At 48.5% G+C, this 15,795-nt stretch overlaps 2 protein-coding genes across 2 annotated transcripts; both read right to left on the bottom strand.

The window, feature by feature from the left end:
* Positions 1-4,180: 4,180 nt before the first annotated feature.
* Positions 4,181-6,500, bottom strand: LOC123140025 (uncharacterized). Its single transcript, XM_044559756.1, has 3 exons — positions 6,208-6,500; positions 4,895-5,425; positions 4,181-4,630 (listed from the first exon to the last, which is right to left on the bottom strand). Exons 1-3 carry the CDS (start codon positions 6,481-6,483, stop codon positions 4,478-4,480), a joined length of 960 nt encoding a protein of 319 aa, XP_044415691.1. The 5' UTR covers positions 6,484-6,500; the 3' UTR covers positions 4,181-4,477.
* A 6,537-nt stretch (positions 6,501-13,037) lies between these two features.
* Positions 13,038-15,789, bottom strand: LOC123140024 (methionine adenosyltransferase 2 subunit beta). Its single transcript, XM_044559755.1, has 6 exons — positions 15,522-15,789; positions 14,713-14,872; positions 14,176-14,363; positions 13,931-14,054; positions 13,583-13,713; positions 13,038-13,442 (listed from the first exon to the last, which is right to left on the bottom strand). Exons 1-6 carry the CDS (start codon positions 15,750-15,752, stop codon positions 13,311-13,313), a joined length of 966 nt encoding a protein of 321 aa, XP_044415690.1. The 5' UTR covers positions 15,753-15,789; the 3' UTR covers positions 13,038-13,310.
* Positions 15,790-15,795: the final 6 nt, after the last annotated feature.

Raw genomic sequence — 15,795 nt, 5'->3', positions numbered from 1 at the left:
CAGGGACGGGGAGGGAGGCGCTGCTGCGCCGGCGGCGGGGCGGCGGGGGGGATCGGCTGGCTGGGCGCGCCGCGGCGGAGGGCCGGCGGTGGCGGCGGAGGCTTGGACCCTAGGTCTCGCGCTCGGGAAGGACTCCGGTGGTGGGCTCGGGGAGGAGGCGGCGCTCGCCTCTCTCCGTTGGCTCGCTGGAATTCGAATTCCAGGAGAGGGTGAGCCGAAAGAGAGTGGAGCAATTATTTTTCCAGAGAGGCAGGTAGTTTTTTTTTTCTTTAGACAAACCGCAAAGCTTTATTACTCCGTCACAATGCTTACAGGGACGAAATCAAGTTCATTGGGTTGGCCTAACCAAACATGGCGGCCAACCCCCAAAGATAAAGCGTGCTTTGCAAGTTTGTGAGCCTCGATATTCGAGCTCCTAAATTCATGAATAATATTACAAGTTTCAAAAGATAGTCTATATTGCATGATCTCATGCACAATTGCGCCGTAGCTCCCTTTGTATGAATGGTGAATATTATCCACGGCCACCTTGCAATCAGATGCAACGTGAATCCTTCTGGCGTAAAGATCATCCGCAAGCGCCAGGGCTTCCCTGATGGCGAGTGTCTCTAGGATACCGGGGTCTGACAGATGTGGGAAAACTACGGCCGATGCTCCCATGAACACACCATCTCGGTCCCGACAGACCGCTGCCACTGCTCCGTTCACTCTTCCCACTGCTGCATCAACATTGACTTTGGATAATCCCTCCGGAGGTGCAAGCCAACGATTTGGCCTCCGTTGAGCCGCCCCTCTACCGACCCCTCCTGGCTGCTGGAGTGCCCGTAGCTCTGCTATATAAGATGTTACAAAGTTGTGAATAGCGAAGGGGGTTTGGAAGATATCTTCGTACATAGCCTTTCTTCGTGAATTCCACAGTACCCAGAGGGTAACCACAAACGCAAGAAAGTCATCCTGGTTGAGAGCTTCGTGCATGATAAACAGCCACTTCTTTGGATTTTCATCTGTACATGTGCTCAACTTGTCTAAAACAGCGTGCGATGACAGTGCCCAAGTGCTTCTAAATACCGAGCAGTCCACAAAAGCGTGACGCCATGTATCCTCAGACCCGCATAAGCAGCACGCCCTGGAGGTTGACATGTTCCTATGGTGGAGAAGTGCAGCTGTAGGGATCGAGTTTCTGGCTAACCTCCACAAGAAAAACTTCAACTTGGAAGGGACCCTGATGCGCCATAAGTCAGTCCAGCCTTGCTCGGCCACGTGGGAGACGGAGGAGCCGCCCTGCTCGTACAGCCATGCTTCCCGGCCTAACTTCGTCCTTTGAATCATCCGATATGCCGATCGGACAGAAAAGACACCCTTTCGCTCCTCGGCCCAAGCCCAAAAGTCCTCAACTTGTCTCGTGCACAATGGAATCTGTAGGACGGCCTCAGCATCTAAAGGTAGTTTTTTTCTTTTTGAGACAACGAGAGGCGGGTAGGTGATCCCGGCCCCATGGCCAAACGGCCTGACCCGGCACTGCCCGCCGTGGCATGTTTAATAGCCGGGCTGTGCCGGCCCAGGCATGGCCCATGGCGTGCTGCATATCGGGCTTGGCCCGTTTAGCCCGGGTCGTGCCGTGCATGGGCCGTGCCGTTCCTGCGTGCTATCGGGCCGGCCCAGTTAGCACGGTCCGTTTGGCCAACAATATCATGGACAAGTATTTCCGGACGGAGAAGTAATCCCGACGACTTTAAAAATCAAAAAGGAAAGCAAGGAACTAAAACCTTCTCGGCCGTCCGTCATCCCTCGTATCTAGCTCAAATATAGGGCGGATATTAGGCGGCATGGGCGCATCCGCCACTTCAGCCCGACCCATCACTGACCCCACAAATATCCCCTCTGATGAACCCTAGACCACAGCCCGCTCAGTCCACTCCACTCCATCCACTCTGCTTCCCAATCCACCGCTTTCTCTTCATATATATCCGATCCATGGCAGATGACCGCAACAGCTCTGGCTCTGGCGGCAACGAGAGCGATGTGGATGTGGTTGCTCTCCGCATCGCATGCATTGGGCCGCTCGCATCTAGATCAGGGCGGCAGCTTGCGAAGCGAGATGCGGCCCCCCATCGCCTCTCGTAGTAGTGTGGGCGACGTTGCCTGGCCCTCCCGTCCGGCACGCAGCACCGGGGGCTTTATGAGTTACTGGCTTGATTGGTTTTGTGAGTTTCTTCCGAATCGTTCTTGTTTTGGAAACTCGGTATATTTTTTGGTGGATTACATATGCATGTGTTATGCTGGATCATTTGATTTTACGATGTAGTACATATTTTACAAGTTAATGACTGAAGTCTGGAACCTGATACTTGTCATGGTGTCATGATATGACCTGATAATGCCATGGTAAAAATTTGAGATGGTTTGGAAAAGATTGCCATGTACTCTCTCTCTCTCTCTCTCTCTCTAACCATCTCAGACGAGGGATCGTGGTTTGGAGAGGGGGTTTGTCAAGTTTGATATTTGGAACATTTCGTTGCATCAATTTCAATGTTTTATATGCTCTTCATACACAATACAATCCTTCATGTTCAAATTTGGCATTTTTCAGGCACCATTTGCTATAATTAAGTTATTTAGTGCATTTATATAGCATCTAGCTGAAATAATTCAATTTTGCACTGCCAGTACACGAACTAGTGGAGACAAGTGACTTGAAAATTCATACCCAGGGTCTTGTGCACATGTACATGCCATATGCAAGGAATAGAGGGAACTTTCAAATAACTTTTTGGAAAACGGACAACCGCAAACGCGAAGTTTATTGTTTCCCTAATTCTAGAAAATGAAGATGAAGTCTGAAAACGAGGAAACTTTCAAATAACGTTTTGGCGAACGGTCAACCTCAAACGCGGAGTTTATTGTTTCCCTAATTCTAGAAAATGAAGATGAAGTCTGAAAACCCTGATACTTGGCATGGTGTCATGGTATGACCTTATGATGTCATGGTAAAACTTTGATATGGTTTAAAAAGATTGACATGTGCTCTCTTTAGAACTGAACTATTTCTGACGAAGGATCGTAGTTTGGAGAGGGGGAGTTTAGTAGATAAATGGAACATCCTTCGTAATTTCACCTTCAATTTTGCCCCGGATAGGATAGTGACGACGCCTTCTCAATGGCTGGGATTTGTGGTAAGGATGGTATTGACGCATACCAGGGCAAGGGCCCCCTTGGTCTCGGGGGCCCCCGAAGCCCGAAGCTCTCGCTCGGTGTCACCGCCAGCCGCACATCTGTCTTGCACTGGATGATGAGCGTGAACTCCGGGGCCGACTCCGCGCGCCTAGGGCTTATACTCAGCTTATTTCTTTTCAGAGTCGAGCCAAAGATGAGCCGATCTCAATTGGCTCACGAGCCTCGAACTTTTATTGCAGCCCTACGCGCTCCTAATATCTCTGTCACAGCAATAAAAAGAATGTTTTTTTCCTTCTGTTCTGTTAATATAAACTGCGGCGTCCAGAGCATGTTCTTCAGACAAACAATTTATGGCATTGGGCAGTGTATGGTAGGACTTTCCATTGAGGTTCAGTATGATCTGACCTGACAATATTTGAAACAAGGTAGGTCTACACTGCATTTGAAACAGAGTGTAAGAAAAATCTGGGAAGATGGAGGTAGGACAAGCAAGCATAGATGGAGACCAATTTGGCTGGTGATGATTCCAAACCATATCATTCTATTCTAGTTCTAGCAGTCAGAAAACCTGACACAATATTACCCCTAGAAATAGCAGAAAGTGAGAGGAGGTGAAGAAATTTCTGAGAAGAAGCAGAGGCAGAAGCAGGGCACTCCCCCTCCTTGGCCCATTGCAGATTCAGGTGCAGCAACAGCAGTGAAAAAGCTCTGGTGTTCCTCTTGCCATGGCATTTCTTCCTAAGATTCTCCAGCCAGGCAAAACCTCCTTCTCCTGTGTTCCAAGACATGGGAAGATGGCCCTTGTGACTGTGACAATGTGCCCATTCCTGGGAAGGAACACAAGGCAGAGACATGATTCCCTCCTGCTCCAAGCAACAACACACCTTCAGGACCAACATAAAACATCTCAAGCTAGCAGCACAACTGCCAGACAGGGCGGAACCGAGGGCACCGACATAACCGATATCGAGCAAGTTTCAAGCAATACAGGAGATGGTATCAGACATCGTTGGATCATCTTGCCGACATGATAAGCTTGGAAGTCATACAAAGATTGTTATCACACCAAGCGTACCATCAACGGATCGGATCACAGTTGTTACACTAAGGAACTGCTGCTTTGCAGCTGGCCACAACTAGAGCGCGGCTGCACCTAACAAATCGACGCTCGATGACTAGCCAATGGATGATTACTATCGCACCATCACATCTACGACTGGGATGCCCTCGGCAGAACAAGGATCTGCTTGCACTGGTGACCGACCGTAGTCTCCGAGGGAGGTGCTTGTACGCCGAGAACTCATCAGTTGTCTCCCAGCTTGACCTTATAATGCTGGGCGAGTTTAGTAATGTCCCCGTCGGTCATGAGTTTCTCGAGTATGTCGTACTTGCTATTGCTTGCTTCCAGGGTTTCCTGCTGCTGCGCCGCCAGCTCCTTCTCCTCTTCCAATTGATTCTGAAACAAAATGGAGAACAAAATTTGATGAAATTATGGCTCGGATACAAAACAAACGAGGTTTAAAGCAACTGTATCGAATTTGAAAGAACAGCATCATCATCAAAATTCTCAAAATATGATTGATATTTCCTGTTCCCTGAGCAAGTGTTTCTCTTATTTTAGACAAGTAAAGGAAAGCAGAAAGATTTGCAGCTTTTCTTAGTACTGGGCATACAAGTACATAATAAGAAGAGTAAAGAAGTAAAGAAACAACCACTTCACCTTGATAAGTGCCATATTTTCTGCTTCTTGCCTCCTTGCGAGGCCCTTGAGCTTACTCATCCCATCATACCCTGGATCTCCTTGCTTGACCCAGCTGAACTCAATCTTCAACCCAGGCTTCCTAGGGCGGTCCGGAAACATCTCGGGCTTTGCAAAGACAGCCCTCACAGGCCTGGGCATCCCGCCGAGCATGAACGGGAAGTTGTTCATCAGGTCCACAGCGGCCTGGGCCTGCGACTCGTTGTCCACCTCCACCAACGCAGCGGCGGGGATCTCGTACTGGATCGTGTAGTTCTGAATGAACTCGGTGCTGACGACGTTGGCGCACTGGGCGAGAGACGCCTTGATGACCTGGGCGGTGACCAGGGGGGAGAGGTGGTCGATGTATATCGTCCTCTTGACCCTCGCCTCGAAATCGGCGTACTCCTTCTCAGCCTGCTCGTCGTCGTCCTTGTGAGCCTGTTGTTCGTCCTTGGTATCCTGTTGGTCCTTCTGATCCTGTTCGTCGGATGTCGCCATAGGAGCTTCCTTCTGCGGGAAATAACAACGCCTAGCAACAGTCACTCGATTGTAATGGCTGTGATTTCCTCGGAATATAATTAAGCATAAGCACTGTGCAAGACGCATCTACAGGTTTTACATTTATAAACAAACAGAGCTGCCAAGCATCAAAGGCATTTATAAAAAGAGGTGGAAAACATCAAAGATTTATAAACAGAGCTGGCAAACATGAAAAACAACGTCGTAAGGGCATCATCTGAACAAGAACAAGCATTGTGTAGCAAAAGCGTCCACAGGCTTTACACTTACAAAACTATCAAACATAAAAACAACTATCAGCAGTGGAGGGTTGTTCATCTATCTATCTCCTGGGTGTAAGGGTAGGGATATGGCTCCCACCCAGAATTTCAAGGCTTCATCCAGAAACAGAAACAGGGGCCGGCATGCGGGTTCAGTTTAGGATTCCCCTTTTGATGAAAGGGCAGTTGCCCAAACTTCCATTAGTAGGAACCTACAATTGTACCACCACCTCAAACAGAGCAAGCAAGCCACCAGGCCAGATGCAACTACTCAAGCATCGGCAGGAAAAGTTAAAAAGTCTAACAAAGCCCATGCAGAAGTTCAAGAACATTGCTCGGCGCATCGCTCGGACCAAACAGGCAAAATCAAAATCCTGCCTTCGCAATCTACTCCCAGGTCGTCACAGCGACTGCTGCAATGGCGGATCTAGACGGCGCGCGCCCGGAAGCCGTGAGGTTCAGCGGGATTTGAATCGAGCCTGACCGCCGGACGAAGACGGAGAAACCTCGTACCTCGAACCCAATGGGCGTGGGCGGACGGGGCGGAGACGGCGGGAGCGCGGCGTCCAGGCGAGGAAAGACTGGGCCGGCGGCGGCGGCGACGCGCGTGGGATGCGGGGCCGGGGCGGGGGAGAGGGAGTGAGGGGAGTCCGGCGGGGCTGAGGCTGAGGCGTCGGCGGCGGCGGTGCCTGTAGGGGACTGGCCACGGAAGATTGCGGCGGTTCTAGCCTTTTCCGGTAAAGGTCCGGACTTTTTGGGCAATTCCAACCCGCCGGCCCAAGCAGACATGTAATGTGTCTGTTTCCGTTTAGGTAATTAAAGGCCGGGTTTTTTTGTCTGTTAACCCATATGTGTGCCCCAAGTAATTGGGCAGAACAGAAGGGAAAAAGGCTCTACATCCGAATGGTTAAAGCGCTCAACTCATATATGTGGAACTAATAAATCTTATCATAGAGAAACTCCATCCTTATCAGCTCTGCTCGCTCACTTTTTAAAGTAAAATTGACCGAGATGCAAGAAGAAAACCGATAAAAATTGGCTAGTGATTGTGAAGCCCCAATTCTTGACAGAAAGAGACACCGCGTGCGCGGGAAGGTATTTCAGAATTTGAACATCTTTTGAATTAAAAATATATACATTAATTAAAACTAGTAATAAACATGATAAAGGCCGTCGTCGTTGTCCTCGTCGCCGAGACTGTGTAAGAATAGAACTGTCCGTGGAAACAACCACGATACCGCTAACGATTGTGGCGCTGGCGCATCAGGCTCCGGCGGCTGTTGTTGCTCCGACGGCCACTACTCCTCCTGCTCATGTTCCGCGCTCACCCACTCGGGTATTCACGACTCCGGGGTGCGGGGCATCGCGGACGTCCACAAACACGAGCACCCCTGCCAGTGACGCCAGCGGCTCGAGTCGCGTGGTCCAGCTACTCTGGTTCGTGCACGGCGGCATCACCTGTGGCTGATGCGGCCAGCATTAGTGCCAGGCCGGGCCACCTAGCGAGCTCTTCGAGCTAGGAGTCCTCGAGGGCCTTCTTGTAGGCTCCGTCGGCCTCCTCATGTGGCGCTGGAGCGTGGAGAGGACTGGGAGCACGCGCACGAGCGGCAAAGAAGGATCGGCGACGCTGTTCATGCTCGTCAGCGAATGAAGTCTCCCAGTTCGGCGGGTCGACGGTGGATGTCGGGTCGTGGAGGAGGTCCTGGGGTGTTGAGTTCAGCGGCGGCGGAACTCGGCCTCGCGTGTGCGGCCGGAGGCCGGAACGGTCGGCATCGGAACCCTCTGCAGAGGTTCGGTGCCGACCGTTCTGGCCTCCGGCCTCACGGGCCACCAATGATGGAATCGATTCCGACTACGTAGCGGGACATGCATGGACCATCAATGATGGAATCGATTCCAATAGATCTCAGGTAAGGAGTCCTGACCTAGTAGCTTTGATGATAATAGAGACATAAGTTTTACCTAGGTTCGGGCTCTCCTAAGAGATAAAACACTATGTCCTGCTTGTGTTGTATTGATATTGGATAGAGTAGGATTTTATGCCGTCTCGGCACAACTGGCTGGGAGATGGTGTGGTGAGTGACACCCAATCCGGGACACCGTCAACCGCTCTCGCTGGACCTGTGACATATTCGCCTCATGCGCGCATTGCCTGAACCGAAATGCGCCTCCGCTCCTTGCCCTCGACGCTAGCGCACCTCAATCATGACACATTCTGCCCTGGCTACAGTGTAGCTCTGGACATTACCAGCTCGCAGCTCCCGCCCAGCACCACCACTGCTCTCGCTACTCGCAAATGGCCGCGCCCCAACCAGCACCGTCCCCCGATCCCATCACCGCCTCTACCGCACCGAACACCTGGAAATGGAAAGATGCCGAGAATCGCCGGCATTTGAGTGCTGCGTCGCTGCACTTCGGCCGGTATCGCTGGATAGTGGAGAGTTGGAGCTCGCCAGAGAAGTGGCCGCGACAGAGAGTGGGAGGGGGAAGAGATAAGTTGATGCAGGGAGGAGGTGTTTGCTTGAGGCAGTTTCATATCAAACCATTTTTTTTACCTGACGTAGCAACTGAGCAAACTCCAAGATTCATGCAATCCTCTATTCTTAAATAGCTATAAAACTTTGTGCCACGCGCACATGGTGCGAAGATGTATCCGTGAAATTTTCTTGGATTTTTTAAATATTTTAAAATGTGTTTAAAATGCATTTTTTGAAAAAACGGGTTCATATCCGCATGGGTTCAGTAGGTCCACACTCATAACCCACTATCTATTTTTCATCTCCATCTCCATGCAACAAAGCCACATGACCAAGTCATGCATGGAGTCATGAGTTACTTTTTTCATTAATCTCTTCATGCAAAACATACCATCTCATGCATGCATTTTTTTCCAGAGAATTAACCATTCAAGACACGTTTATATTTGTTTTTTCATTAATTTTAGTCTTCCACTCCCTCCGTAAAAAAAATATAAAAGCATTTAGATCGCCAGGTCCATGTCGGAGATAGCGGGGCAGTCGTTACACCATTCGTTCCGGTCAATTTCACTACCACTTTAATGGTCTAAACACTCTTACATTGCTTTCCAGAGGGAGTACCGTTTATCCATACCTCGTTTACAAGGTTCCCGCAGCAGCAGCAATGCACGGGGCATCGTCTAGTTGATCTAATGAAGACCCTCGCTCCAACCTGCTACAAATCTGCCACCAGAATATATTTTTTAGCTTCGTTGTATACTTTATCATATTTATATTTACATGAACAACAAATATACCCTCGATTAATCGATGGCTAGGAGCAAACTCTGGAAATTATAAGAAGACACAGCCAGCTCAGTCCAGTCCAGGGTTGAGACACCGCACTGCCTGACAATTGTAGGTTAGTGTCTGGCTGGGATCTCGAGATGAGTTTGAGCAGCAAAATCGCCTGCCCAGCTGCTCCTCCACCTCCACCTCCACCCACCCCAACTCAGATCACAACAGCAGCCTGGAGACTCGCTGAGCTTTGACCACCACCGACCACCGTCATCTAATCACCTGTACGTCTCATCGCCGGCCGCGTTACGTCCTGTCCTCCGGGGACACCGCTGACACGCTCACCCAACTACAGCCACAGCCCATCTGAATCACCCAGAAATAAAAATAAATTCGTACGGCCAGCTACAGACATTTTGTTACTACTACTCTGCTTTGCTTTGCTTCAGTCAGTCCATCTCTTGAAAAGATGGCCAGCGGATTTGGAAGCAAAAAAGGAGAGGAGACGCCTTAATCAGCCCGTGATTAGTTAAAATAATTAACACCTGCTCTGCTCACGGTCACGGGGTTGATTAAACATTCACATGCGCCTCCTGGCCGTTCTTTATAGATCAGCAGATGATACCACTACTAGATGGGAGCCCTCCAACAACCAAGAGATACTAGTATCACAGCCCAAAACACACAGCTTAATTATATTTCTTCACACAAGGAAAAAAGCAACAACAATAGTACCATTTCAGAATTTCAGATCCTATTCAATTATGATTACAAAGACGCCACTACTATCTACTCCCTCCGTTCCTAAATATAAGTCTTTTAAGAGATTTCAGGATGGACTACATGCATATGGAGCAAAATGAGTGAATCTACACCCTAAACTGCTACATATATGTACATCCGTATGTAGTTCATATTGAAATCTCTCTAAAAATGACTTATATTTAGGAACGGAGGGAGCACTACCTCTGTACGCACACTAATATAAGGTGTTTTTTGCGGTTCAATTTGAGCTGCGAAAACACCTTACATTACTGTACATGTACAGAGGGAGTAGTGAGTGGTAGTACGTAAATGCTTGATCAACAACTTTCACGGCCTTGTAACATCAATCACTGCATATATACACAAGAGATACAGCTAATCATGGAGGGAGGGAGGGAGCCACGGGTACTGATGAACACACACACATCAATGGTGGTACTACGGCCTGTCTGTACCGTATTATCATCTTTCTAGCCTAGCCAGCTAAAAAAAATAATGGGGGACCAAAAAAAAAGGGTATAGTATATGTATCTGGTGGCCATGGTGAGGGCCATGAACCTGCTGCAGAGATCCGCCGGAGCCGATGGCGTCGATCCTCCTCGTCAGTTGTGCAGAGGGTTGGGCCCCTGAGGAACCGCTCTCCTCGACACGGTGAACTTCCCGGCGCCGATGTCGTCGGCAGCGGCAACGTCGTCGCCGCCTGCTTCTTGAGTAGGGGAGATGGTTGGGGGAAGCTCATGCTGGCCTGTGATGAGCTCACCGACCGCTTCTTCTTCCTCCCTCAGCGTTCTCAAGCCATGGCTCGAGCTCGGCAGGTGTGACATGGAAACAAGGAGCAGGAGGAGGAGGAGGATGCAGGGGAGCAAGGAGTGCTGCTGGGAGGGCCTCCTCATGGCATGAGACGCAGAGACAGAGAGAGGAGCAGGGGAGGAGGAGGGTATTAATATGGATTTAGCAGCTGGGAGAGAGAGGCCACTAATAAGAGGAGACACAGGTAACAAGAAATAGACACCGAGTGATCCTCCATCCTATATAGTATGGCCTATAGTGGTACTCCACTGACTCTGACTACATGGTGTATGGCAATGTGTTTGGCTCACTAAAATCTTGGCATGTGGGCCCCACAGCAAAGAAAAAATCCTTGTTTCCTGAATTTCTTGGATATGGAGACCAGAGCTGGGCATGGGACCTGCCATGGTTAGGAGAAAAGCATGCATGGGCATGGCTAATCCTACTGACCAGATATGGGATATCTCTCTTTGGTATCTTCAAGTGTCCCATCCATGGACTTGGCGATCTAGAAAGGGGAGCAGGTGCTAGCAAGGTTTCCGCGAGGAAAAGCAGTGCACTTTAGGCTACATAAACTACATATCTAGTCTAGAAAGAAAAGATATGTACTACATGAAACTCATGGTGCATAGAAAAATGGCAGGGCAGTGCAGGGGGCCATCGACAACCTTGGCTGCTTGTGGCAGCAAGTCCTCCATGCCATTATGTTATCCTGCCCAGCCAAGCAACCAAAGGGAACCAATGGCCCTGTCAACAGGAACCCCATGCCCTTGGTCATAGGCACAAGTTAACTGTAGGGTGAATGGAGATGTCTCCTACCCTTCATTAGACTTTCAGAGCATGGCAGTAGCTCAAGGCTCAAGCTTAATTGATTAATTAGCAGGAACCCCATGCCTTAGGTCACAGACACAAGTTATCTATCTATATCTAATAGGGTGAACTTTTCAAAAAAATAAATCTAATAGGGTGAAAGGAGATGTCTCCTACCATTAAACTTTCAGTGCATGCATGGCGGTAGCTCAAGCTTAATTAGCAGCAGCAGTAGATTCCCCAGCAGCGTGGACCCTACACCTGGTGGGAATCCGGACACAAACAGGGTAGGTGCCCAGTAATCTAAATCTAAATAGTGCAAGGCTGGATCGAACAAGACACAAATGTCAATGTAAAGCACAGTCTCCCCTTCCCTCGATTAAATAAACAAATCATGTAAAGCGCAGTCTCCAAGTTTAGGAAGCATCCGGCAGCGTTAATGAAGAGGTAAAGGTGGTCATTTTCCTTGCACAAATCTTCAGTCTACACGCGTCTTCCTTGCCAGCTTAGCACTTTTGGCAAGCCTGACAGATTCTAAGCTCCCAACCAACCACCCTGGCTAAATTACCATCACAAATCTCACTGGCAGTAGTGCTACTGCTTGATAGATTTTACTACTAGATCACAAATCTCACTACTACTAGATCACAAACCTCACTGACTGTACCACTACTTGATAATGATAGATTCTAAGATGGACATGTTACGCAATTGTTAATTGATGTGTGTCGGCGCCAGTGAGGTGTTAACTGTGTGAGTGCCCTGGTTCATCAATGCTGCCCGCTCACTGCGAGCAGGTCTGGCAGCGATTCAAAATCAAGCAACCAGACCACTGCTGAAGAGCAATGCTTGCTCTCCCACTTAATGCCGCTCTAGCTGGAGAATTGATGGAGTTGTACGAGCAATAACACTGACTTAGTACTGATATGCATGCATGCTTGCTTACCTGTGGAAAGGCCATCCAGTGGTGCTCTTGGTGTTGACAATGAATGAACGCCCATGAGCTGCCTCACACAGATCGCCACAGGGGCAGGCTAGCTAATCTGGCACGATTAGCATAGTTGCAAAGCATAAGAATGCAGACATTCACTAACTGGCATGCTCTTTTTTTTTTTTGCTTCATATGAATGAGTGATACATATTATGGATCTAGCATTGCAGGAGCATATGGGTGTTACCTGGGCGGCGGGACCCACGCCATCTGTGTTCCCCTGCAGTGTGGTCAATGGCAACAGGGATTAGGAATAACACTCATGCTACAGCCTCCAGTAACAGGGCATTCCTTAAATTCATAGCCATATGCCTTCCAATGCTTGATTAGCACTGGAACAGCAGCCGTACTGATTTACCTTTGTCCCCAGGCCACTCTGCAAGACAAGGGCATGAGTCAAATCATGTTGCTTCTGCCACAAGGATACTGCCTCACGGTCTCCCCTCGTGGCCGCGTGAATCCCGCATCCGCTGTCTGCTTGGGTTTGACAGAGCTGCACACCAAGAACCTGCACTTCAATCTACTTTAGATATATATGCAAAACATGGTTACTCACCGAGACTGTAAAATAAAAGTAAAATACCACTTACACAGAACAGGGTCAGTAAGATATATCCTCCAGAGAAACAAGATTTCAGCCAGCCTAACTGGTCAGTAAGACATCCTACTTAAAATTATCAAACGTAATAACATTCATCAGAGTGAAAAGATTCTTCATTGGTGATACTGGTATATGGTAAGGGTATATGTGGCAGACCAGAAGTACAGACTTCTGAAGAAGACACATGGATGCCATTTTTATTCAGAATGGTACAGACAGTAAAACCAAGGGCAGGTCGTTCGATGGTAGCAAAGTTACATCTTTCACGCGTACAGATCCAACAAAATCTACCGCCGCTGCGATTTCGGCAAAGTAGAGCGGGTTCTTTGTCAGGTAAAATAAAGGGGGTTCTTTGTGTCACACTCGGATATTTTGTGGAGGAACTCGAACAAACAATTTATGAATATCATGTACTGGCTTCTGCGTCAAGTGTAGCTCTGACTCCATCCAGAAATGTAATCGGCTGGATACCGAGCGTCTGAGTTAGCCTGGTGATATCCATGGATATGTCTGGCGGTGAAGCTACACCCCGGTTAACCTGGATAATAATAAATGGATGGGGCCATTAGCCACTGATAAAGGGTCATATGACTACACAATGCTTGAAATGAACTCATTTCAGGCAATCAGGCTGGAAACCAATAAGGCATAAAGGAAGAGCAGAAGTAGAGTTCATACCGATGATGCAGGCACAGATTTGATTATCGACTTGCTGTATCCACGAACTTCAGCAACAGACTCAGCCATCTGCAGTCTTGAAACCCTATCTGGTCCACCTACATTCAGAAGTACCTGAATTTTTTTGCCATCTGCAATATGTACTTTAGTGTCAGTGCAACTGATAAACGAATAATAAATAATAAAACCATTTAAGATGCAATGGATGTAATATTGAAGTTATTAAATGAAAAATGGAGTGCATTTTAGAAAGAGCAGATTTCATATAGTTAACCATCACGCCATATACAAGGAGCATTCCTAATAACTGCACTCCATAAAATCACATTGAATTCACCCTTTTCATACCTGATAACCAACTTTTTGTTAAAGACAATATTACATCCACCATATCTTTTACATAAACTGGGCAGCGGTACTCATCATTAAAAAAATCAACTTGTTGGCCTTGTGAAAGGACAGAGTTCATCCACTGCAACCAAAGAGGCATGCAGTTTCTAATTAGACACTACATTCTGCAACTGTTGTGCAGTCAAACAATTTTATTTTATTTTGAATTAGCAACAATTCTTTGGAGTGATTGGTTATCTTACCTGGATAGGGAGCGACTTTTCAACAGGAGAGATTGTTTGTGGCCCGTAAATGATGCTGCTTCTCAAGATTGCATAGTTTGAGCATTTCTCAGTAATGAACTTCTCTGCAGCAACTTTTGATTTGCCATACATGTTCACCGGCAGTGTCTCATCCTCCTCTTTGTAGAAGGATTTCACCCCCTCATAAACTGTTGCACATGAGTTCTAGATTAGGTTTGGAGTTGGCAAAGAAGATGGCATCTTAGTAAAAAATAACGTAAATATATAGTTACATACTACGTGCACCAGGCTTCCCTTTATACAGTTCTATAGTACTACGGATCAGGCAATCAGCAAGGTATAACTTTGGTAAGCTCTTCATTTGCCCTTGGCTTAAGCTCACCAAGATGATAAAGTAAACCTAAACTAGGTCAAGTAGTAGTTCTAATTACCAACAAATACAAATGCAAGTGGATGCATGCTTGTCCGTAAATTAACGGCGGATGTCAAATATAACAGTACGAATGTATCACACATCAATTGACAAGAGTGCTCTACCTTGATCTGTGGAGAGATGAATCAAAAGAGTCCTGTCATTCCCGAAGCTCAGCGACCAATCAACAAGTGAAGAAGGCACATTAGTGGCCATGGCAGCAGCTGGGTCCGCTTCGCACGCCCGAGGAACCGAGATTGCAGCACAGTTCACAATCACATGTGGCTGAACAGGACAAGCATTAGCACTCCCAGTTAGAGGACAGCAATGGGAGTTTACAAACTCAAGTATGAAAAGAGCAAGAGATGAGTAATACACATGGTTTGATGAAACAGTTGTGGATAGTCGAAAAGTGTCTCAACACTTTATAATGAGTACACTGCACCCAAGCATGAAAGAAACAAGGAAAAAATTACGCAGGCGCAGAAATGATCTCCGGATATTGATTAACACTCTGATGGTAGAGTACTTGACCGTGGGGGTGGGTTCATGTATAGGTATATCACCCACCACCATTGGTGGAGGGAGAAATCCAGTGTGGAAGATTAGCGGTGGCTCTGTTAGCTGGCACTGCGAGAGGCCACATTCTTGGCATTCTTGTGGCACAGTCAGGCCATTTTACAGCACCGTGAAAAATTCAGTAGAGTCGTGCATTGCAGATTTGCAGTCAGCCGGATTCTTGCCGCTACATCGAAGCCAACTGCTGTAGAGCCTAGAGGCGACGGGTGGGCAAACATTTCCCAGGCCCAATGCGCTAGTACTGATTGGCTGCTGGAGCTGCGGATTTGGCAAAACGAAATGCCAGTGCGCGGGCAGTGGCATTAACCAGGACGAAATTGGGATGGAGGGAATGGGGGAGGGGGCCTGCGCGTACCTGGCCGAAGGACGCGGCGACGGCCTGGAGGCCGTCGCCGGAGCGGAGGTCGGCGCGGAAGGCGCGGGCGCCGGGGAGCGCGTCGAGGAGCGGCCGCGGCGCGGTCCCGCGGTGGTGGGTGAAGGCCACGTCGACGTCGACGCTGCCGTGGACGGCGAGCGCGGCGAGGAGGTGCTGGCCGAGGTAGCCGCTCCCGCCCACCACCAGCACCCGCCCCCTCTCCCCCTCCATCTCCGATCTGCCAACTGCCGACGGCGAAGCGAAGCAAAAAAAA

This window comes from Triticum aestivum, chromosome 6B, assembly GCF_018294505.1.
Source record: "Triticum aestivum cultivar Chinese Spring chromosome 6B, IWGSC CS RefSeq v2.1, whole genome shotgun sequence".
Classification (NCBI taxonomy): domain Eukaryota; kingdom Viridiplantae; phylum Streptophyta; class Magnoliopsida; order Poales; family Poaceae; genus Triticum; species Triticum aestivum.
The sequence above is the reverse complement of the archived record's forward strand: the minus strand, read 5'-3'. Positions and strand labels throughout refer to the sequence as shown.